The 25,463-nt window shown below is 37.2% G+C and overlaps 1 protein-coding gene across 1 annotated transcript in view; it reads right to left on the bottom strand.

Moving 5' to 3' along the window:
• Positions 1 to 25,463, bottom strand: part of LOC129408951 (collagen alpha-1(VII) chain-like) — a 121,624-nt gene that overhangs the window by 6,101 nt on the left and 90,060 nt on the right. Inside the window, exons 89-111 of the mRNA XM_055153869.1 lie at positions 24,311 to 24,337; positions 24,156 to 24,215; positions 21,458 to 21,583; positions 19,463 to 19,534; positions 18,703 to 18,738; positions 18,415 to 18,474; positions 18,272 to 18,316; positions 17,606 to 17,641; positions 15,827 to 15,862; positions 15,661 to 15,717; positions 15,356 to 15,427; positions 15,086 to 15,157; positions 14,959 to 14,994; positions 13,650 to 13,730; positions 13,372 to 13,425; positions 13,236 to 13,289; positions 12,761 to 12,823; positions 12,491 to 12,553; positions 11,879 to 11,995; positions 6,283 to 6,360; positions 6,040 to 6,093; positions 4,759 to 4,807; positions 2,149 to 2,358 (exon numbers count right to left, since the gene is read on the bottom strand). Coding sequence (XP_055009844.1) covers positions 2,149 to 2,358; positions 4,759 to 4,807; positions 6,040 to 6,093; positions 6,283 to 6,360; positions 11,879 to 11,995; positions 12,491 to 12,553; positions 12,761 to 12,823; positions 13,236 to 13,289; positions 13,372 to 13,425; positions 13,650 to 13,730; positions 14,959 to 14,994; positions 15,086 to 15,157; positions 15,356 to 15,427; positions 15,661 to 15,717; positions 15,827 to 15,862; positions 17,606 to 17,641; positions 18,272 to 18,316; positions 18,415 to 18,474; positions 18,703 to 18,738; positions 19,463 to 19,534; positions 21,458 to 21,583; positions 24,156 to 24,215; positions 24,311 to 24,337 — 1,558 coding nt within the window. The remainder of the gene's footprint in view (positions 1 to 2,148; positions 2,359 to 4,758; positions 4,808 to 6,039; positions 6,094 to 6,282; positions 6,361 to 11,878; positions 11,996 to 12,490; positions 12,554 to 12,760; positions 12,824 to 13,235; positions 13,290 to 13,371; positions 13,426 to 13,649; positions 13,731 to 14,958; positions 14,995 to 15,085; positions 15,158 to 15,355; positions 15,428 to 15,660; positions 15,718 to 15,826; positions 15,863 to 17,605; positions 17,642 to 18,271; positions 18,317 to 18,414; positions 18,475 to 18,702; positions 18,739 to 19,462; positions 19,535 to 21,457; positions 21,584 to 24,155; positions 24,216 to 24,310; positions 24,338 to 25,463) is intronic.

Raw genomic sequence — 25,463 nt, 5'->3', positions numbered from 1 at the left:
AAGCCCGTTATTTAAAACTTAAGAGCTGCTTTTACAATATTTATTTTTAACAATATAATAATTTTACTTTATTACATAATTGGTTAGAGCCCCTTTAAGGTACTAATGTTTGGCTGCAGATATTTTTAACCCAGAACTTGTGTAGACAATGACATCTCTGTGACACAAACCTGTCAATTACAGAAAAGTCACTCGAAAATGGGCCCTTTATGTTCCTGCCCCTGTCAAAAGTCTCCTCTCTCATCACCTCTGACACACAAGAGGTCCTCCAGAAATAATGGACCATGGATGTAATGATATCTGCGGCATGTGGAGTTTCCCCGTAGACTATAATGGCATCGTGATGTACAATTTGATCAGTGTTATGACCTGTGCTGTTTAGAGGCAGGGTTTGGTCACACGGGAACACGGAGGGAGGTCTAAACCCAACCTCGTATAGTTCTTTTTTTAGTCTTAAATAGCCTGATCCTGACATGTATTTCAGTAGCCCAGGAAACACTTTTTACACCTAACAGTATACTGTAAAAGCAGTGTTTTAAAGTGCTTTTTACAATTGCCTGGAAAGCTCAACAGTGTGTGCCCACTCTGGTTCCGGAAGTACATTTTCCATTAATTTTTTCTCTACAGACTTTTCGAAAAACTGAAGATTTGTCAAAATTCTTCATTAACTTTGTGGTTTATAAAGCTTCCAAAACAGATTTTAAAGTTGCACTGTGTGACTTTTTGTTTGAGGGTCCATCACCTGCTTGTTTCTATGGATATGTCATTGGTCTGCCTGGAATGTTCCACAGTATGACATTAAACAGATCTACTTTACATTTATTCAATTACAGGTGGTTTTCTAGCTCAAAAATACCTAGAAAAACAGACATTTTGACAGTGAGTGGGGTCGCCTCTCTAAAGATCTGACCTGTAACTTGGTCAGGTTTGGTTTCATTTAATGTCATACATTCCAGACAAAGCAATAACATTTCCAAGAAGAAAAGCATTTGACAGACCCTCCACGAGAAAAATGACAAAATCCACCTTTAAATTAAACTATAGGTCTCGTGGTCATTAATTAACATGTAGCTGATTAGTCCTAAGCAAGATTTCAAACTTTTAATATGAAATTTTTTTGGTAAGTCTATGGGAAAAATGAATGAGAAATGTAGCTTTGAAATCGAGGAGTGGGCGGTCACTGTCACCTCACTCATGGTTCAGAATTAACATGTTTTTTTTCATTATTTGTTTCATCATACAGTTCTCCCTGAAGCCATTTAAAACATTATATAGATTTATGTTGCATTCACACTCCTTGGTCCTGGTTTGATCCCAGTTTAGTCCTAATGTAGATTTTGCATGGACTTCTTCTAGTTCTGGTTTAGTCCTGGTCTAGTCTAGCCAGGCCAGAACCACCTAGTGCCTCTGCTCAACTTCATATTTCTCTCCAGCGACTAGGTCAAGAATTGGAATACACTAGACGGTTTGCAAGAACCCCGGAAGTGTGAGTTCAGGCACCAGCCAATCAGCAAAGAGTCATACATTCTGTGTTGGCAATGATTCCTGAGATCGAGGATTTAAAACCAGAACAAAGAGAATGTTCGGTGAATTTTATCAAGGGGAGAGATGATACTATCCTTCTTCCTATGGGATTTGGAAAAGCTTAATATACCAGTTAGTCCCATTAGCGGTGCATTACGTACGTCACGACCAAATAGCAGCGACTGATTAAATAAAAAAAGTACCCGCCTACCGTCGAGCAAACGAATCCTTATCCTGCGAGGTCATACGGTTTCTACGAAGTGAAACCGGCTGATCTAGGCTAGGTCTAGTCCCGGTTTGGCCCCAGTTTGGTGTGTGGTGTACAAATGTGAATGCAGCCTAAGCAGATAGTAATTATTAATAGAGTAATAGTTATAGAGCTGTCTTTTATTTGTCCATTTTTTATGTAGCTGTAGTGCTTTGTTTGTCTAAGGGGGTATCCCATAATGCTTTGAGGTCTGACGCCACAATCTATTTTTAGCAACCATGAAAAGCGGCATTCTAGTAACACCAAATGATGCTCTAGTGTGTTTGTTCTTTATTATGATTGAGACCAGTGCAGTAGTTCTGTCCCAAAGTTCTCTCGTTGTGATATATATACTGTGGTATGATGAGTATTATTACCAGTGCTGTTTAGAGGCAGGTCCGTCTCTCCTGGGCTCACGGGGGCTGCAGTGGTGACGGATCTGTCACTGTCTTCATACAGTTCTTCATACACATCTACCTCCTGCTCCTCTTTCTCTCTCTCCTTCTGGTTTAGATCAGGTTTGTCTCCTCTCACTGGTTTAGTAGCATCAGGATCAACAGACTTCACCATAAACTTATATTCCAGACCTGAAAACCACAAAAGATGGACACAATGTTTTCATACAATTAAATGTTTTTGAATGAAAAAAACAAACAGGCAGGGGAGATATTGTACTTTGCGACAGTGTTTGTTTCATGTTGATTGGCTCAGTTTGGTTGATATCTATATTTTTAAACAGTTTGATATGTGTCTGGTCTCCATGCCCTCTGTCGCATCTTGAATCAGAACCAAACATGTTCATGCAATCAGGTTTGGTTTATTTATAACATGGGAACCAAAAGAGCTAAAACTAAATGGCACTTCTTTCACTTCAGATTCACAGAGTTTAGTACTTCATGTATTGATTCCACAGAAATCTGCGATGTTTGTTTGTTTGTGTAATATTTTTTCACTCTACTTTTTTCCTCACAGGACTGTGCATGTTCCTAATTGGCTAATCCGCCTGTTAATCATGCCCATCTGAGCTCTGGGAGATTCACTAGTAATAAGACTCACATTTTTGTAAAGTGTTGAAGAAGTGTGTGTTCTGGATCCAAAGCAAAAGCCCAGTAATTACAGAGATATTAATAAATACAACCAGGACAAAGCATCTGCATTTTGAGAGTAGAAAGGAAAATTGTTCTCCAGCCCAGTTATAAGATCAGGGCTGTTCTTGGTGACCTCATGGATCCAAAATTTAAACAGCATAGGTTTTTAGTAGTGTACTTTCATATTATATAGCAAATTACTGTATATTAAAATATGAAATCACTTTTAATCATGTTTCATTAATATTTGTGTGAAAATAGTCAACACCTTATTCTACTATATAGGCCTTTGTTATGTCATAACTCATCATGGTTATTTTACATAAAATAATTTGAACAGTCAGTTTATTTTGTTACCAAGGAGATATGGGGACAAAATCTGGACCATACAAAACAGCGAGATGCCCTTCTAATACATGAGCAAGTTGTAATAATTTCTTTTATGATGGTTGTTCAAAGGTCCTTTTAGAAATATTGTATGTTTTCACTATTCAGGGATTAGAGACTTGTATTTTGAGTAGTTTTATTTGCCCTCAAAAGGACAGGTCAATCTCTCAGAGATGACAAGTGTACACATTTCTTCTTAGAAATCTTCAGACGTATTTTAATAAAGCCATTACAACACATCCTTGCTCTTTACATGGCCTTGGTGGAGCTGTGCAATTAACAGAATTTTAATCAAATTGAGATCTAATGTTTATCAAGGGTGATATGGGTTTCCAAAAATTATACTCAGTGAAGATTGCCATTTCTTCAAACTGATGTTACTCATGTAGAAGTACATTAAGAGTAAAAAGGTATTTGGGGAGATGTCCAGGAGCCTCCTCCTGACATGTAGGAGCAGTGGCTCTACCCCGAGCTCCTCCTGTGTGACTGAGCTCCTCACCCGATCTCTAAGGAAGCGCCCAGTCAATCTGCAGAGGAAACTCATTTCAACTGCTTGTATCTGCCATTTTGTAATTTTGCTCATTACCCAAAGCTCATGATCACAGGTGAGGGTAGGACCAGAGATCTAAACCAGAACTGAACCAGGACCATAGGTGAGGGTAGGACCAGAGATATATACCAGAACTGAACCAGGACCATAGGTGAGGGTAGGACCAGAGATCTAAACCAGAACTGAACCAGGACCATAGGTGAGGGTAGGACCAGAGATCTAAACCAGAACTGAACCAGGACCATAGGTGAGGGTAGGACCAGAGATATAAACCAGAACTGAACCAGGACCATAGGTGAGGGTAGGGCCAGAGGTCTAAACCAGGACTCAACCTGGACCATAGGTGAGGGTAGGAATGTAGATTGATTCATAAATTAAGAGCTCTATCAACAATCTTTAGGTTGAGAACTGGATTTGAACCACTGACTTTCAGATCAAAAGACAATTACTCAACTAATCAACTGAAAATTAGCGTACTCCAAACTGTCAGATATTATTTTCAATGCTACATGTACTTGTGTAACTGAGTACTGTTTTAAAGACCTCCACTGACGATTTGTTTTCAATCGTCAATCGAGGTCTACAGCCACAAGTCAAAATTAACTCCCAGTTATATTTTTAATTAAGATTCAAATTCACATTGTAAAAAGCTCTAAACTGTAAAATTTCATAACATACTGTATATATTTTTTAATAGTATTCCTTTGATAAAATTATGTAATGCTGCTTTGTCCTGAATGAGCCCGCCCCACTTGTTGTCTCTCTTGTATGAATGCCTTTACTCTCTCTACCGCCCCCTGCTGTGTGTTCTTATGACAGAACGGCCAGATGGCTCTCCTCAGAGGGGCCGTGCTCAAGCCACAGGAAACTCAACAATACACAACACAACACAAACAAATAAACAAATAAACAAAAGTAACACAAGCTCACAGTATGTAGGCTGTTAGAGAGCATGCACTCACCGCACTGATCCACCACCTGCTGAGTCACCAGCTCCTTCACCTCAGACGCCTAAACACAGGGAAATGGACAGGAACAGTTACACAAAGAGATCACGATATCAGATTTTAGTGGAATTATGTCATTCAGAATTATTTACACCAAGACAAAACAAAACCCTTACTTTTTTTCTCATCTTCAGTTTCAAATATAGTGGCTCTCAAACATTTCACACCAAGAACCACCAAAACATAAACTTCCAGGGATGACATGTTATCACATTTTAGTGGAGTTATGAAGGAAAACATTACCATTTTCAGTCAACAAATTAACAAATCACTTTAATCTGAGCTTCATTCCATCTGCTATCAAACTCATGAATAAATTGTAATCTGTTTATCTATCAAGTTTTAGTACATTGTCTTGGAAAAATCCTGTGTTTTTTATATATTTAATATTTATTGTGATCTGAGCCAAGGGTGATGGATGAATTGAATTCATTGTTCATGGCGTAAAGTCATTCTGCACTGGAGCACTGTAACACTTTATTTTGTAATTGTGTTTTTATATGTGTTTATTGTACATAATATGGATGAATGAAATGTGAAATGTGGGAACTGCCTCTCAAATCTGCAAAACAAATTTACCTACGGGTACAATAAAGTAACCTAACCTAAGTCAATCAAAATTATTTACAACATGACAAAACAAAATCCCTTACTTTTTCTTAGCTAGAATGTAAAATACAAACATTTCACGCCAAAAAACCCCACCAAATCACAGGAACACAAACAGGGAAAGTTAAACAGGGATGTCATGTTGTTGCATTTTAGAGGAATTATGAAAGAAACATCACGATTTTCAGTCATTCAGAATTATATACAACATGACAAAATCAAATTCTTACTTTTTTTTATCTAGAATTTGAAATATAGTGGCTCTCAAAATTTTCACACCAAGAACTACCAAAACATACTCTTACAAGGATGTCACGATATCACATCTTAGAGGAATTATGAGAGAAAATGTTACGATTCTTATCTTTTTAGTTATTTTGAATAATTTATACCATTTTAACTAAAATCTTACTTTTTTTCTCATTAACAATGTAAAACACAAACGTTTCACACGAAGAACTGTCAGTGAAATTAAATTAAATTTTTTGTTACCTATTATTAATTGAATACTGTTTATACATTTGGCGAGGTATTTGGGAGGATTGGCCATGTAGGTTATGTAGATATACAATCAAGCATATGTATAAATAATTTTCAACATTGCTTTAAAGTAGTTGTGATATTTACCGATAGTCCAGGCTCTCCTTTCTCTCCTTTTATTCCTTCAGTGCCCATCGATCCCTATGAAACAGTACAGCCATACTTTATATTTTCATTTGTTCATTCTGTCATTATTACAAGAAATCTATTTTTAACCACTAATAACACTGGCTCCTGTTTTCTAACATCACATGACTAAATCTGAACAAACGTATGTCTTAATCCCTAAATATATATTTTTTTCTGCTGAATGAGTCAGAGCAAACTCACAGGGAGTCCTCTGAGTCCTGGAGATCCTGGTTGTCCTTTCTGACACATTTTTGTTCTGCCTCTGCGCCCCTTTTCACCCTAAAAGAAAGAAAATGTAAAAGATAAATCAATAAATCAACCAATTGCATCGTATTAGTGTACAGGGCTCCCACCTGTTTCACAGTGTACGTATATACAGTATATGTATATTAGTATATTGTTTAAATCCATTTTGTATTTTTCCTTGAGTTTTCAGACAATCTAAAATCTTTTGTGGCTCTGTTTGCTAATGTGTGCATTGTGTCTCCTTTTTAAATGCTGAACATCCCGCCAATAGAGATACATGAAGAACACCCCAATGAGATGTCACTGCAAATAGATAGGCCTACTTCTCCTTCCTATATTTTTGTACTTTATTGTCCACTTTTTTTCCCACAACTTTTTTTTTTTAACATTAACCAACAGTTTTTTGTATTTTTTCACTCTCACCTTTTTGGTTGAAAATCAAACTCCTAAACAGTATTGGAGCACGAGTGATGGTAGAGCAGCCAAAAGTTGTACTCAAGTAAGTGTAATGTTACAAAATATTATTATTATTCAAGTAGAAGTACAAAGTAGTGGTCCAAGAAATTACTCAAGTAAGAGTAAATAAGTATTTGGAAAAATGACTACTCAAGTAAGAGTAACTGAAAGAGTAACTAACTGGACATAAACATATGATTTATAATTTCAAGATGATGTAATTTGAAAGACAAAACATTAAATAATGCACAAAATCTGGTATTTTCAAAGCAGACACAAAAATGAAAAAATAAAACAAAATCATATCTCAAGAAGCAGTACAGTTTAAGACTGTCTGAAAAAAACACAAAATGGATTTAAAAACATTTTCAAGAGCCTGTGATCAATACGAGTGTTCATGGTCTTGTTTAGGTGTTTAATTTTCAACAAAAAGGTGAGAGTGACCGTATAGATTTTACAGTATAAATCATTACACCTGTTGTAGTAAGTTCCTTTTGGTAAATTTGTGTTAAAACAAAGCTCAGATTGAAGTCTAACAAAGCCTCAGAAAGAGCAGTGCCTACATTTAGCATCCCACCCACAAGGAACGTTGATGGCATCAGCTGCAAAGTATCAATAGCAAAGGAGAAATTCAGTTCGTCAAATATATGCTCATCCAAAGCTGCTTCTTCAGTTCTGGTCAAAATGCTGGTGGATACTTCCTTATATCTGCCTGCAGAGAAGAGCTAACTACACTAAAACTACTCTGAACTAACACACCTACTTGTTTACAGTTTCTGTTAGTTAGTTAAGTCTATTGAACTTGCACTTGAGTGTGGGGTCATATTAGCAGAATCATTCAGGGCCATAATGGGTGCTTTCACACCTCTGGGCCTGACCTGGCTGTCCCTATTGTGATGAGCTGCCAAATGTATTCAACCAAATAAACTTTTGTCCAGTTGACAAATTGAATTTCTCCTTTTGCCATGGATTCTACCTGGATGACTGAGAGATTGTTCACATGTGTAAAGTATCAACAGCATTTTTATATTTTATTCTTACATAGATACAGCTGGACGTATAAAATAAATGAACACAGAAATACAGATATAGCCAAAATATTCCAAAATAATTCAAGTGAAGAAGCTATATTCATCAAACATCACGTCTGCTTCTTTATCCTCTACAGTGACTCAGTCTGACCCATTATCCACATATGAGAGATTTCTTCATAGCTGTGTACTGGTCACTGCCAACACTGAGGCCAGACTAATTGTAGCTGAAAGGAACTAATCGAGCAAGATATTACTGGAACCAAAATAGACCTGTGTTTAGAAGCTCCTCAGATTAAAGTAGACAGGATAATGCCAATCTAACAATAGTGTATGGAGTATGGTTGTCAAAGTATCAAAAATCAGATACAAATCCATAATGAAACTAAAATCGAAACTAGATACTCATTTGAGAAGTTATCGATACTAAAAAAGTCACATTCACAGGACAGAAATGAACCTTTCCTGATCCATGTGTCAGTTGTTTATTCGTTTTTCAAAATAAAACAACAATTTTCTTCATTATCATTATTATTATTTATGTCTCCAAAACCAAAGTGAGTTTTTTTCAGTTTTCGATTTTGTGAGTAAATGAATAATGGAAGAAACGTTTACGTGACTTAAACTGCAAAGCCGGAAACAGGAACTAAAACAGGACTAAACCAGGACTGAACCGAGACTAAACCAGGACTAAACCAGGATTAAACTGGTCTCAGTCCTGGTCTGGTCCTAATCTCAGTCTCGGTCTGGTCCCGGTCTGGTCCCAGTCTCAGTCTCAGTCTCAGTCCCAGTCTGAGTCCCGGTCTGAGTCCCGGTCTCAGTCCCGGTCTCAGTCCCGGTCTCAGTCCCTGTCTGGTTCCGGTCTCAGTCTCAGTCTCAGTCTCGGTTTGGTCCTGGTCTCAGTTCTGATGTCAGTCCCAGCATCAGTCCCGTCTGGTCCCGGTCTCAGTAGTAATCATCTGACAGTCTACGCGGGTGCACCTCTGGGCCTGTCCTGACAGTCAGTACTGGTAAATTCCTGGTTCAGTTCTGGTTTAGACCTGTTTTAGTCCTGTTTTAGTCTTGGTTCAATCCGTATGCAGCTCAAAAGTCTGACGTCGCAACTTAATCACGTAAACGGGAAACGTCCGTTTTCTGTTTTTTCCATTATTTATTTAAACACAAATTCAAAAACTGAAAAAAAACTAATCCTTATCCATTTTTTCATTTTGGTTTTGGGGACAATTATTGAAGACATTCGCTGTTTTTTTCATTTTCTTATTTTTGGTTTAATTTTGAATGAATGAATGAATGATACACGGATTTTTCCTGACCAGCTTTAGAATGAACTTGAGCTGTATCAGAACAAGTATAAGAGCACATAGACTAGTATACGCCCATGGACCACTGGAACCTACCTGGATCACTAAGGGGTTACACACATATATATTTCTATTCCCACATGGGAATAGAAAAGAAAGTCTTAAAGGTTAAATATTATACAAAATGGATTCTTGTGAGCTTTAAGACACGTTATAATGTTGTTACCTCATGAAAAACATACCTGGAGTTGTGTTATGTTTGATTCACACACTGAGTAACCCTTGTCTATTTGTAAAAAAAACTCTAATATATGCAGAGTTTGTATGTTAAACATGTGTGAGTGAAACAAAACACAACTCCAGGTCTGTTTGTGATGTGAAAACATTATAACATAGACCAGAAAAACGAAATATCAGCTCTTTAATGTTGAAAATCACATTCTACTGTCTAAATAAATAGAGTTTTTATTATCATCATGGTTTCGGAATCAGTTCTCAATCTTCAATCAAGTTTGAAATTTTAGTATCCTGAAAACGCTAGTATAAAGTATGACACATTTTTCTTGGAAGAAGTAGCGTTCTCTTTTGAAATATGACTGCGTTTAGTGAAATTTATTGAAGTCGTAGTGTATAGCTCCAAAAAGGAAGGTCTGAGTATTTCTAAAAATATGCTTTCCCCATTACTTTTATTTGGATATCAAAGTAGTTGGACATGTTTTCATCCCTTTTACATTTGTGAGTTGCCCGAAATGAAGGAAAGCAGTGATTAATCTGACTTTATAAAGAGAGAGATTGACTTTTCTATTTCCTTCTGTGAGAAAACTGACAATGACACAACAAATAACAGCCCCACTCAAACACAAACATGACATTTAGACATTTAAAAGTTCAGTTCAACAGCCCGAGAAGCACTTGATACAGGAATTAGATATTAATCTCTTTTAATTCATCTGTCTTAATTTATGAATACATATTTCACAGCTGTCAGAGTAAACTAAAACTCTAATTTGGCAGGGCCTCAAGATGGAGTTTACTCTGAGTTTTGTTTTAACACAGTCTGACCAGAAAGAACTGATTTAGTTAGAAGTTTTTGTTAGAAAATCAAACTCCTAAACAGGACCATGAACATTCATATTGATCACAAGCTCCTGAAAATGCGTTGCTTAAATCCATTTTGTGTTTTTTTCTCTCGAGTTTTGACTGTCTTAGCTAATGTGTGCATTGTGTCTCCATGGTAACGCCTGAAGATTCAACTATGGAGATACACGTAGAACACCCCCAACATTATGTCACAGCAAAGTATGAATAAGTAAGTATTCCATTTTAGAACTCAGCACTACTTCCTGTATTTTTGTACTTTACACTTAACCAAGGGCATAGGTTTGGTCTACCCCCCCTCTCCTTTCCAGAAACACACAGAGTCTGGGCAGGTCCAAAATAAATGAGAGGTGGTTTCGTTTTACAGTTTGCAAAATGTACAGTTTGTGTCCATTGCCCTTCTAAGATTATTCTTTAACAGTGATGTAGACGTTTGTTGCAGATTTCCCTTTGGATGTTGTCGATGAGATATTTGTGAGGTAATGTCCGTACATTTTTCCATGGAATATTGGCAATGGAATCGGGCTGCTAAGAGCGCATGAGTAAGGCTCTGTTTGGGAGGTGCACTTGTGGCAATAGTCGCTCTTTTTCCGCGGCAACTCATTATAAGGCAAGTTTAATTGAAGATGAAGCAAGCATGACCATGCATTTATGCAAAATAACTTGTAATTCGATATATTGTGACAGTCCACAATATTATTGTGAGACTTTTGACGATATCACGATATTTCAGTTATTGTTACATCCCTAGTAATCTACTATTTCACACTATGGCATCAAACATTCCCATCTCGATGCAGAATATTCCAAAGTATGATTTAAACTTCCAGAAGGTGATGTGCGATCTCCAGAAAGTTACATGGTGTTGCTTTAAGTCAACCAACCAATCATCTACTCAAAACAACAGTGCATATCTTCTCCTTATGTTAATATTTTCCCTTTTGTGTCCCTACAGGCAGTACTACGAGATGCTGTACAACACTGCAGATGAGCTGTTAAAACTGGTGGTGGACCAAGGAGTTCGCTACATAGAGGTGGAATACAAGCAAGTAAGTTAATTTGGAAAAGTTTTTCAAAGTTTGATGCGCAGTGTCTTCACTCACGCCTGCTCAAGCCGTCATCTTCAAGTGCGGCCCTGTCCTGCCGCTTCCCCAGTTTAGTCTCTTGGCCAATGAAATAGCGGCAGGTGTAACCCTGTCATCATATCACTGAATACATCTCAGAACGTCTAATAAACAAAATGTGAACTAAAACATGTTCAATTAATACTACTGAGTTTGGAAAAATATAGGAATAAATGTATATTTTTGTTTATTAAAATAAAATGGCAAATATTGGTCGGGACTATTTTGTCTTCCCCAAATATTGGTTGTGACATGTCCCCACTGTCCCTATGAAAACCTATGCTCTTGCTCTTAACTGATGTAAAACTGTTCTAAAAAATTTACCACAATTACTATCCTACCAAACCAAGTCATAATTTAAAGGTTATTGATTTGTCTAGAATGTTCCACAGTATGCGCATTTATTATTTTTATGGTGGGGTGGGTTTCATCAGAAAATATGCAGCTAGTAGAGCATAGTACAAACAATATGTATCACGCTGTGAGAATATATATAATAATACATACATAATAAAAAAGTAAACACTCCACAACACTCCACCTTTGGTCCTGTGTTGCCCCTCGGCCCTGGCGCTCCAGGGGGTCCTTCGTCTCCGTCTCTCCCCGGACTTCCAGCTGAGCCTTTGAATCCAGGAAAACCAGGAAACCCTGCTACTCCCTGAAACAAGAGGAACAATGTAAATGAACCACTGAGTCACTTTTTGTATAAACTTCAATAAACCTTTAAAGGTGAATTAGGACATGATAGATTTCAATGTTTTTCAATTATTACATTTATACTTTTACACTCACTTCTGTATGGTCTTGTGTAAACATGAATTCATATAAAAATAATTAAATTAAACTGATCTCTACAACTATATAAAAGTTTGGTGAGTTTAGTAGAATTGAAAACATTTTCCTCTTTTGGCTATTTGGATATTTGAGTTATTGAGAGCCAGTAAAAAATCAGAGAAACAATTAAGTATTTTTTGAGGGATGAGTTTGGCCACACTCACTATATTGTTATCACTTTTAATACTCTACAAAGATTTATTAAGAAATGTCATATCTTTTGTATCAGTGCGTTGTTCAGTTCCTTGATTTTAAACCAACCCAAAATAAGACCTAAAATACAGATACTGCTTATACTTCACAGTTTGGATAGACTCACCTTATCACCCTTCTCCCCAACTTCTCCATCAGCTCCATTCAAACCTCCTTCACCTTTATCTCCCTGGAAAAGACAAGTTAAAGGTATCATATGTAACTTTTCTGCTTGTCTCCATGGAAACGTGATTGTTTTGCCTGGATTATCTGACAGGATGGCATTAAATTGATCTATCTCTACGTAAACAAGCAGTTGACCGTTAAGTCAAATACAAAACATGCGTAATATTTAGTTTTAATGTGATCATGTCCTTAGTTTTATGTCGTGAACAACCTTGCGTCCAGTGAGTCCATTTAATCCAGGAATTCCAGGTGTTCCAGGTAAACCCATGTCTCCCTGTTAACAAAGACAAAGCATTTATTTACTATTTACAGTATGTCGACTAATCCATATGTCAAGACCAGTCAGGCAACAACATCTTTTAGCAATAATAATCACAAAAATTTAAAGATATTTTCACAATTTTCTTCATCATGTTTTTAAGACTGCTGTAATTATTTTTGAAAACTTATATTAAAAAGATATGAGTATGTTTCTGATTTATCCATTTCAGAAATTAGAACTATTACTATTAACAATTAAAAACTAAATATTATATCTGTAATAAATCTGTTGTTGCATAACCATGAGTTGAAAAATCAAATCAGTAAGATGAAGAGGAAGATGAAACCCATGAATATAAAATTTTGCTTGGTAGTTGATTTATTTTTAACTAGTTCTGGGAAGTTCTTATAAAAATTCACCAAACCTTCTCTCCATTAAGTCCCGGACTCCCAGAGCGACCAAGTATCCCTCGAAAACCCTGAATAGAAACAAATTTAACACGTTACAAAACATTTAAGACTCGAATCAGTAAGAATATTAAGTTTGTTGTAAAATGTGACCTTCTCTCCCTTCTCCCCATTGTCTCCTGGTAAACCTGGTTCCCCTGCATCTCCCTGCAAAACAAAATACATTTAGGGCATGACAGATTTTCATGTTTTTTTCTAATACTGTAATCACTTTGACAGTTTAAGTATCCTCCAGATGTTTAATCCGGAAAGAGGTTCTGAAAAGCTGGAAATATGACAATGTGACAAGGGAATAAAGCCAAATTAACTTTTAATTTAATTATATTGACTAATTATGTTGTATTTATTCACATGTTGAGCGTTCATTTCACCTGATTGCCTTTCTCTCCCTGAAGTCCATCGTCACCTTTGTCCCCTTTGGCTCCGTCCACTCCATCGTCTCCATTGCGGCCCTTAATAATAATAATTTTTAAAATGCATTCAATTTATAATAAAACATAAAATTAATCGTACCCCTAAAACTGTGTATTTAGTGAGTGAAACTTTTCTAGCGGAGGGTTTGTGAGATGCTATTGCTTTGCCTGAAATGTTCCAAAGTATGAAATTAAAGTTATCTGTGGAGACAAGCAGTTACATGTCAGATCTGTGCAGACACGACCCTCCTCCTTGCAACAAAAACACCTGTAATTGAGTAAATACAAGATACATACATTTAAAGGGACAATTCGGAATTTTGGACATAGGACCTCATTTCCTAGTGCGCCAGAGTGTTGGAGACGTGTGGAGACACTTTTTAAAAATATTTCATCCAGTCCTTGTATTTGCAGAGGTCGCTGGTGCTAGACTAGTGCATGTCAATGGCCATAGTTATCCTGCCACTAAAAACAGTCTTACTCACTCCACAAAACACCTGAAGACAATCTATTATTACACCAGACTGTCAATGCAAATGTCTGTGTCGATAGAATAATTTTAGAAGTAAAATTAGCCTTGCATGTGAAGGATTTATGTCTGAGCAGCAGCAGCGAGTTGTACTTCCTGATAGAAAGCTTGGCAGTGGCGGACTGATATATGAGAAAATAGTCACTCATCATGCGACAATTCATGCGATGCAAGGTTAGTTTTGTTTCAAACATTGTTCTATTAACACAGACATTTATATCGACAGTCTGGCGTAATAACAGATTTGCTTCGGGTGTTTTGTGGAGTGGGTAAGACTGTTTTTAGTGGCAGGATAACTATGGCCATTGACATGCACTAGCCTAGCACCAGCGACCTCTGCAAATACAAGAACTGGCTGGAATATTATAAAAAAGTGTCTCCACACATCTCCAACACTCTAACTAGGAAATGATGTCCTATGTCCAAAATTCTGAACTGTCCCTTTAATGTCATATTGTGGAACATTCCCAACAAAGCAATAACATCTTCATGACAAACAGAAAAGCAGAGAGCAGAAAAATAACATTGATGTATGTAGCATCTTTCTGATCAAAGTTCAGACTGAGAAAGATGGTTGCCTTTGTTTGTTGATTACCAAGTGTTTTGCTCAAAGACACAGTGCGGCACACGTGTCTATGACCTGAGTTGAGGCTACAGCCGCTGCACCGATCACGTGTCACGTTCTTAATCAAATGTTAAAGAGGTTTTACACTGACAACACAATGAATCATACTCTACCATGACTCCGTTCAGACCAGGCTCCCCAGTGTCTCCCTGTGAACATAAAGCAGTTAAAGCACTTACTAAAATATTACAAGTAATATTACCTGCAACAATATTTATGTCTTTTGATAAAAGCTCGCACCTTCTGACCCACTGGACCTCTAGCTCCAAAGCGTCCGATCGCTCCTTTAGTCCCAGCGTCACCTTTAAGACCCTTTAAAAATACAGACCAAATTTATTTAAAATTTGATCATAGAGGATACATATACAAATATTTTTTAAATGAATAAATAAACAAAAATCAAGATAAGCCAAAATCATATCCCTATTCAAAATATTAGTGTGATAAATGAAATTAAAATTAAAACCAATATATTGTAAATGAGAAGGTGTCATGTATAAAATGAACCACCTTCCCTCCGGGAGGACCGTCTTCTCCTTTTTCTCCTTTATCTCCATCAAAACCAGGAGGACCTCTCTCACCCTGAACAAAAAAAAAACACAACTTTGAATAAATAGTCACAGGAGCAAAATCTACAAAAGTACCAATCTGAAAAAAGTTAAATGTTCAGTGTATTTACAAAACTTGAAAACTAGAAAAAATATAGGAAGTAAATCAATAATGCAACACTTTTTACCATTCAATAGTTAATCTCTATGGCAAGTGGTGTAATTTTTCATCATTCTGAAAACCTATGGAGCATAAAAGAAGCTTACCGCGTCTCCTTTGAACCCTTTATACCCGCGTGGCCCTTGCATTTGGGTTACGCTTCCCTGTTGAAAAAAACAATTGGACAAAATTGGAAAAATCTTGGTCTTAATAATAGCTTCGTTGTCATTTTTTGTAATTGGATTTCCTGCTCCAATAATAAAATAATCTTACTCTGTCACCTCTGATGCCAGGTACACCCCGTTCTCCCTGAATTGAAGAGAAATGACATTAGTGACATTTGTTTATTCACCTATGGGCGATTCTCATATGTCAGGGTGCTGTCCCTAAGTCTGTTTTACATGAATCACTTTACATTGCAGCACGATTAGGTGGAGTTTGGTCTCCCGCGGTAACGGGCCTTGAAAGGTCAGTTGCTGCTTGACTGACTGTGATTAATATTATTGCACTATTGATGCTTGAGCGGAGAAGAAAATAACAAATATACAGGCTCGATGCTGGACACAGGGACGCCTACACAAAACTATACTTTAAGATTGAGCGAATGTCGTCATCTGTGCTTAGGCTGTATAAAAAAGTGGAAAAGGGAGTGTGAAGTCATCCACAGCGTTCAGCTCCAGTCAAATGAAGCTCACGAGGCTAGCAGTTATAAGGGAGAATTTGGAGCAAGGGAGTAGGTTTCCAAAGAGATGGTGGGGACGTGTCACAACCAATATTTGGGGAAGACAAAATAGTCCCTACCAATATTTGCCATTTTATTTTAATAAACAAAAATATACATTTATTCCTATATTTTTCCAAACTCAATAGTATTAATTGAACATGTTTTAGTTCACATTTTGTTTATTAGACGTTCTGAGATGTATTCAGTGATATGACGACAGGGTTACTCCTGCTGCTGTTTCATTGGCTGCAACAGAGTGATGTCATTAGTGGAGCCAGGAGCCTAAACTGGGGAAGCGGGAGGACAGGGCCAGCACCTGAAGATGGCGGCTTGAGCAGGTGTGAGTGAACTTTGAAAAACTTTTCAAAAGCAATTTACTTGGCTTCTGCTTCAATTAAACTTGCCTTATAATGAGTCACCGTGGAAAAAGAGCGACTATCACCACAAGTGCACCTCGCAAACGGAGCCCTACTCATGCGCTGTGAGCAGCTCGACTCTATTGACAATATTCTATGGAAAAATGTCTGGACATGACCTCACAAATATCTCGTCACCAACAAGCAAAGGGAAATCTGCCACACAAACTTCTACATCACTGTTATCCGCTAAAGAATCATCTTAGAAGGACAATGGACACAAACTGTACATTTTGTGAACTGAAAAATGAAACCACCTCTCACTTATTTTGGACCTGCCCAGACTCTGTGTGTTTTTGAAAAGAATTCATAAAACATAAACGCAACTTCTTATCCCATTTTACCCTTTCTTATAAATATGTGCTGTTTGGTTCATACTGCTAAACATAAGGAGGGTTCAAATAAGGCCCAGGAGAGATTGCTTAATGACTCAAATATGCATGACCGACACATAAAAAGCCTCTTTAGGAGATGTGCTTAATAATCCTATTGTGGAACATTCCAGGCAAAGAAATAACATCTCCATCTTCACCTTAGAAGTCACACAGTGCACATTTAAGTCATAAATACAACAGAATTACATTGTTATTAAACAGCGATGTAGTTAATTGTTCCCAAATAATTAATCATGAGTTCTAACAGACTGGGATGTTCTGGGGATGACTCGTTCAAATGTCCGGCCAGCTCTGTCCAACTGACGCAAAAACTGCCCCTGACTCAACTGTCGATTAATCACAAAATGGAGGACACATTTTAGGAGCTTCATTAATGTCCCGTCCCTAGAAAGTGTTAAACAGTTGGTGTGGTGTTGTGGTCTAAAAATACTATGGAAATGACTATCAGCTATCACAGTTTCACTAATGACAAAATAACTTGGATTGTAATGCCAAAGGAAGGAATTTGAATACTTACTTTTTCACCCTTAGTGCCTCGAAAGCCTTTGGGACCCTGAAAAATACAAGAAATCATAAAAGTTTGTTAAATAAAATCAGAAGCAGCTACTACTACTATTACTACCACTATTACTAGTACTAATGCCTACTACTTTTTGGATTATTAACCATTACGACTACTACTACTTCTACTATGACACAACTAGTATTTTAAACTACTACAACAAATGTTCACATAATCTCTCAGTTGTCCAGGTAAGATCCATCAAACAGGAGAAATTACATGTTGTCAAAATGCTGCAACTACTACTGCTTATAATAGTACTACTACAACAATATCAGGTAGCCACTATTACTACTACGATAATAACTAGTACCACAACTACTACTACAAATATTACATAACAACTACTGCTTTTACAACAACAAAATACTTCTACTATACCACTACAATTACCAATACTATGACTGTCAATGTCAAATTCATTTAGAAAGGACATTTAAAATAACCTCAGGTAACTGTGACTACTGCTGTTACTACGACGACAACAAGTACTACAACTATTTCTACAATTACAAAATAAAATGTGTCTTTACACTTGCACAAAATCATTATTATTCAGCAGATTTTTGTCAATATTTGGCATCAACCTACAGCATTAATATTACTTTGAGTCTTATTTACCAAATGCCCTGGAACGCCCTTTTCACCTGCCGTCCCCTTTTCACCCTAAAAACAGTAAGAGCGGTAAAATAAACATTAGAAAAGTAACATTAAAAACATAAATGTAGACTATTATGATAAAATGTGTGTTATTGAAGCATCACCTTTCTCCCTGGGAATCCCACCAAACCTCTGGCTCCAGCTTCTCCAGGAATACTGTCCCCCTAAAGAAACAGACTCTGACACTTTATTTATTTGTAGATATTTATAGAGAGAATTTTTTTTTTTTTACTGAAATGTCCAAATATTCTTAAAAATGATTGCCATTCAGTGGGTTATTGGTGATTATTGATTCATTTCTATTAACTCGAAAAATATTCTTTGTACACCTGGTCAAAAGTCAAATGGCATAGCAGGACTTAAAAGTCATATAATAAAGTCCAATATTTTACCTTTTCCCCTTTCACACCAGGAACTCCAGGATCACCCTGAGAAAAAAACAGTATTGTTGAGTTTCAAATGGCATCGCAACATTTTACAGGCCAATGATATTTAACACAAATGGGGGCAGCAATAGACCGTGCAAATAAGTGGACTTCTATTTTGTTGACTTGTATGTGAAGCACTTTGGTCAGCTGAACTTGTTTTAAATGTGCGATATAAATAGACTTGAAACAAATTGAATTGAATTGGACTTAGCGTGTGTGCCGTTACCCACAGGTTTCGGCTCCAGCCAAATGAAGCCAAGCCAGGAGAGTTATAGAGTTATAGAGCTAAGATTCATATTTGGAAATCTGAGTGCATGTATTATAGCAACCAAACAGCCTTTCAGGAGCGAGGGTATTGAAGGTAACGCCCCGTCCCGCCTGCACCGCTGGTTTGGCGGGGGCGGGTGCTTGCAAATCAGAGCCAGTGTGTCAATCATGCTATTTGGAACACAAAGTTTAGCGGGCTAACTATGTCATTTATACAAAGAGTATATGGGGGCAACTAAAGTGAATATAGTTAAAATGCAGATTTTTGTTGTAATACAGTGAGTTCTATTGGGTCTAGTCACTGAAGAAATGATCAGCTTCAGTATTTGTGAATTTACTTTTTAGATATATAGCATGACAAACTGGCTCTTGAACCCCATCTGAGAGTGCAATATCATCACATTTTATCACACCTGCCTGTTAAATAATGTAAAACAATAGCCAATAAAATCCTTACCACAGCACCAGGAGGTCCTCGGGGGCCTTGAGTTCCTGGTGTCCCATTCTTCCCACGTTTCCCTCTGTCTCCCTGCATCAGAAAAGTGTTGTGTGTCCAAAAACAATATAAACAGAAATACAAACATAACATACAGGGCTAATCTATAAACAACAAAAAAGCTTATATTCATTAGTTATGACTCAGCAACAGTTTTGATATCACATATTATATAATTATATGACAAAAGTGAGTCTACCACCTAACTGCCTCAGTGGAGATGACATTGCTTTGCTTGGAATCTTGTACAGTATGGCATTAAACATATTTATCTTGCATTCATTAAATTACAGGTGTAACTATTGCTAAAATACATATAGCTTGGAAAACATGTATTGCTGTGCCCATGTTGCCTGACCAGCCAGCCCCTTCTACATTCTGTTAGAGTCCAGAAGTCTGGAACTGGAGCATAAAGGGTGAAAAACATTAAAATTTTAGATGATCTAACCAGAGCTGCTCATTTGTATCACTTGTGTCTCAAATGCAAAAGACATCTCCTCTCAAAAATTCTCATGACATTCAGAACAAAATATATAACTTCTTTTACCTGAAATAAGTAATATTTTAGTGCTTCAATTGTTAATTCTGTAAAATCCCACACTGTTTCTCTGTTCTTTATGTTGTTTTTTTCTCATTTATTGATTTGTATGCAGCCATGTTTGTTTTGATGCAAACAGACCATGCGTCTCTCTGACTGTGGAACATTCCAGGCAAAAGAATAACTTCTCCAAAAAAAAAAAAAGCTGAAAAGTTCACCAGAAAAGTTATTATTAAAAATGCACCTTAAGAACACTTGACTTTTAAAACATGTAAAATGGTACTAAACAAGTTTGGTCAGAAATACATATTAAAACAAACGTCCCTGTTGGTTTAATCTTTGGTGAGTCCATTAAAAATCTATTTAAAAACAGGTTCACCCACACATGTCCACTCTTTATTCAATAGAAAAAGTCTTTTGCATTCATTTGCAGTGTGTCAGTGGAGCTCATATCACACATCATCCAATTATGGAAGAGACAAATGACATGTTTCTATTTGACAGGGTCAGACTGTGGTGTAGGTTTTTAAGGATTGTTTTAATCTTTACTAAACAGGCAGGTGGTATTTTTTAAATATAATACTCATCTTCAAATAAATATATCATCAGGCTCTGAGGATCATTTTGTTTTGGTCTAAGTATGGTTCTGATTCAGTCTTAGAAGTGTTGGCTGCCTGATCAGTCCATGACCACACATACTTTTTCAATACTTGTGCGTCTGGAACATTTATTTATCACTCCAGTTTCAGTTGGCTGTGATTGACAGATGCAGCAAACAATCAGAAAAACACATGGTCACATCTGTTTCTAAACAAACACGGAGGCTTCATGTATGGAAGGCTGGGAAACAGTGCCCAGATTTTGTTCTGAATAACACTAGAATTCTCGAGAAGAGATATCAACCTCATTTGAGAAATATAAGCTACAAATTAGCAACTGTGATTGGATATTTGTTTCTCGCCCTGTTTTGGTTTGTTTCCAGACTCTCCTGCATTTTAACAGAATTGTTCTGTTCCTGTCCTAGTTTTGTCATGGTCCAGTCCAAGTTTAGTCCTTAGTATAGTCCTGGTCTTAGTTTGGGTCACATTTACACATATCCTGATTTGGTCCTGGTCTATTGCTGATGTAGCCTTGGTTTGGTCTTATTCTAATCTTGTTTTGTTCTTGGTTTGCTTTTGTTGTATTTAATATGAACATGTATAACATGTAAGTAAATAAATTAATACATCCAAATATCCAGATACATCCATAGTCATGGTCTAGTTCTGGTTTAGTTTTGGGTCCCAATTTAGTCCCAATTTTGAGGTGCTTAAGTGTGAATGTGTCCTTAATTTACAATCCTGATTTAGCCATAGTTTTGATGTGAAGTGTTTGTACTTAAGTTAGTCCTGGTTTAGTCTTAGTACAGAGTCCTGTACCTCTCTGCCCGGTGCTCCAGGATCCCCTGTTTGTCCTCTCAGTCCGGGGGAGCCCTGCTGACCGGCATTACCCCGGATGCCCTGTATGCCCTGAGCACCAGGGGGTCCCGGCTCCCCTGGCTCACCCTTCAACGAACAAAAAACACAAAAAAGAAATGCCAAAATCAATGTGACATATGCACAATTAATAGTCACTACTTTTATGTAATGTTATGATTTGGATCCTATGTTATGTTAAAATTAATTACTTTCAAATTAAGTCTTCTTTCTTTTATCACATAACATGCTCGTAACAGTTTCAAAAACAGACTGAGCCAATCTAATTTGCTAAATTAAAACAGTGAAAGTCAATCACAGAGAGAGTGATTGAAAAGCTGTGAGCGGTAATTGGTTTAGGAGACAAATATTGAATGAGCTAGTTCTGGTCTAACTTATAAAGGAGACAGTTGGCACTTTGTACAATATACATTTTGTTCTCACAGTAAACTGATCTCAAAGTAAATTCTATTAGTGTAGTGGGGAAGTGAGCATTGTTTCAAAGGGAGTAATCTGGAAAATGCTATTAAATTGAGGTTATGTTTACACGATGACGGTCTGAACAGAAGACGCAAAAGTGGCGTCGCGTCTTCACTTTTTATTCTGTGTTTAGCGAGCGTTTTTGGGAGGAAATCTGCGTGCACAGAGTGACGCAAAAGTGTGTGGAATACGACTGGGTATGTAGGCCAGGTATGTATGTGACGTAAGCGTGTACGCGACATGAGCAGATCTGACCAGAGTTTTGCATCTTGGGTGTAGACTGAAACACCTCAACTTTTCCACTCTGGGGGGAGGTTTCAGATTTTTGTGTTTTTAAGCCTCAAAAACACCATCATCGTCTAAACGAAAGGCACTTCTGATAAAATATTTTGTTTGTTTTTACCTGAAAGCGTTCTCGTGTAAACAGCCCCTGAGACTTTTGGTTGCCATCCACTTTAATGATCCAATATTATGCAAACTTAACCCGTGTGAGCTTGTAGTCATGCTGGAATCTTGTTCACTCATCAAAAACATTGTGTGTCTTTTGTTTCATTCACACGTTTGAGTAATTTTTTGTTATCTTTGTCTATGTCTCCAAAGCTCAAAATTCTCAATTTAGTAGAGATGGCAATTCCAGACTTGAAATCATCAGTGAAGGTGTATGGAGTTTAAAAACACAGTGGAGCACTTCCTGTATTACCACATAACATCAAAAGGTGGAACAGCGTGTTTTCAGTTTGAGAAGAACTCAGCCTAAATATGCAGGGCTTGTGTGTTATGAAAACGTGTGAATGAAACAAAACTCAACTCCAAAGGTAATTTACACTGCCCTATGTAACACTCTGAACACTGAACTTGCTCTTACCTTGTTTACTTGCCCTGGATTTGTATAATTGCTAAACTATGTACCTTAATCATTCTAATCTATTGTTCTTTACCAGCCTCTCCTTCACGTCCTTTAAGTACTTAATTGCATTTGGCTTGATTTCTGCTTCAGGAGACTCTTGTGCACAGAAGGTAAATTATATCTTAATCCATCTTTTCTCTTCAAAGATTGTAATTTTTTTTTCATGTATTTTAGCTCAATTTGTCTTGTTCCAGTAGATATATTGTAGCTCTTGAGACCAAAATAAGTCGACTGTATACTGTCTGCATCTAATTATAAAGAATTTTTGAGTTCAATATCAGGAAGTGGACAGTCTGCATGCTAGTTGCTGTTAGCATTGTCATCACAGCGAACTTATAAACTAATTGTGGTAAATAAGTAGGATGTTCAGAATGCTTAAGATAAGTGAGGCTAATCTTTCGTTTAAAATGACTTTTTTTTAAAAACGTTTTTAAGATGGTAAAACTAAGATTGACTCTTTCTATGAGCTAAACTTTTCCTACAATGAATATATTCCGAGAAGTCTTTTGGGATTCTTATTTTTTTGTTCAACTGGTGCAGCGCTGGTATAATGGGTTAAGCACTGGAGGATTAGCCTGATTCATTAGCTGGTTTCACTTCGTGGAAATCATCTGACCTCTGAGCATTAGGATTTGTTCGCTCGACGGTAGGCGGGTACTTTTTATTTAACCAATCGCTGCTATTTGGTCGTGACGTGTGTAATGCACCAAATCCCATAGGAAGAAGGGCAATAATGTCTTTCGCCTTAATAAAATTCACCAAACATTCTCTTTGTTCCAGCTGTAAATCCTCGATCTCAAGAATCGTTGCCAATACAGAATGTATGTCTTCGTCTACATCCATCTCGACCATTTTGTTTACTGTTGTGCTGTACCACAAAAGGGACCCAGACAGGCGCTTGAGTTTGACGTCATGGTTTCACAGCTCTTCACTGTGCACAGTCTACAACTTCTGGGATTCTTGCAAACCATCTAATCTAGTGTATTCTGAGCCCTGACCTAGTCGTTGGAGAGAAATGAAATTGATCGGAGGCACTAGGTGGCACCAGCCTGGCTACTGGAGGATAGCCAGTTCAAATAACACCCCAGCAGCTTCTGTCATGTGTGTCCATTGGCAAGGCACTTCCCCCTCTCACTGCCTAATGTGACTGGTGTGACTGGAAGGGTATCTGGTGTAAATACAAATCAAAACACTACAAAAATGCCAATTTTACCATGTCACTCAAGGGAAAATACGTTTGTTTTCTAAAATGTAGTATAGCAGATTTTTGTATACCTTCTGTCCAGGAGGTCCAGCCTGCCCTTCAGGTCCTCTGTAGCCCATACCTGGCTCTCCCTAAAAAAAAAAAAAAAACTTTCACTTTCACTTTCACTTTTCATGTACAGCTCAGTAATGATTAAACTTTTATCAATGAACAATAATAATTTTACCTTTTGCCCCTTTTCACCAATTTCTCCCTGCACAAAAACAGCAGTCAGTATTGGTTTTTTCACGTCTCAAAAACATAAAATATAAAACTTAAAAGAATCCGCAGACTAAGCAGAGCTGTCAGTGAGATGTTTACAAGGAGAATTATTAATGCCAACTTTAATCCACTGTCCTAGCATCAAAACAAAAAAGAAAAAAGCAACATCAAAACCCTAGAACTTTATTTAATTATTTATTTTTGACAGGATCTCCGCCAGTGTCAGTGTCACAAAGCAGAGCAGCGGCATTTTTCGGAACTAGTGGCGTATTTTCCGAAGCGATTGTCAGTTTTTGTTTGTGATGGGGGGGATGATGAGGGCTTTAATTAGCTTAATCAGTGGGTTGTTACCGTGACTCAGTGCGTCTCCACAATACACAGATATGATCCTCTCTCCAAAAGAAAAGGACACAATATCTTCTATGTTACGTCAGACTCATGAACTGTCTAAAGCAGCTCTCAATAGAAAATTATATCAGGTTTAATAATGAGCATTGTAAGGAAATGTACTGAAAACCACAAGTACAAATGTGTCTGCATAGTAATAACTAAACCTTTATTAAAGGGACAGTCAGGAATTTTGGACATAGGACCTCATTTCCTAGAGTGCTGGAGACGTGTGGAGGAACTTTTTGAAATATTCCATCCAGTCCTTGTATTTGCAGAGGTCGCTGGTGCTAGAAGTCTTATCCACTCCACAAAACACTCGAAGAAAAAAGTATTATTACAGTCTGGTGAGACTGTCGCTGTGAATGTTTGTGTTGACAGAATAATGTTTGAAATAAAACTAACCTTGCATCACATGAATCGTTGCATGTTGAGGGACTATTTTCTCAGCAGCAGCGGTAAGATAGGTGCTAGGTGATATCAGTTCGCCGCTGCCGAGCTTTCTATCAGGAAGTACAAATCTGCTGTCTGCTGCTCAGACATAAATCCTTCAAATGTAAGGTTGGTTTTACTTCTAAAATTACTCTATCAACACAGACATTCACATCGACAGTCTGGTGTAATAATAGATTTGCTTCGGGTGGTTTGTGGAGTGGGTAAGTTCATGTTTGTGTTTTTAGTGGCAGGATAACTATGGCCATTGACATGCACTAGTCTAGCACCAACGACCT

Source organism: Boleophthalmus pectinirostris, unplaced genomic scaffold, assembly GCF_026225935.1.
Source record: "Boleophthalmus pectinirostris isolate CB_2022bp ecotype Guang Dong unplaced genomic scaffold, ASM2622593v1 HiC_scaffold_18, whole genome shotgun sequence".
Lineage (NCBI taxonomy): Eukaryota > Metazoa > Chordata > Actinopteri > Gobiiformes > Gobiidae > Boleophthalmus > Boleophthalmus pectinirostris.
The sequence above is the reverse complement of the archived record's forward strand: the minus strand, read 5'-3'. Positions and strand labels throughout refer to the sequence as shown.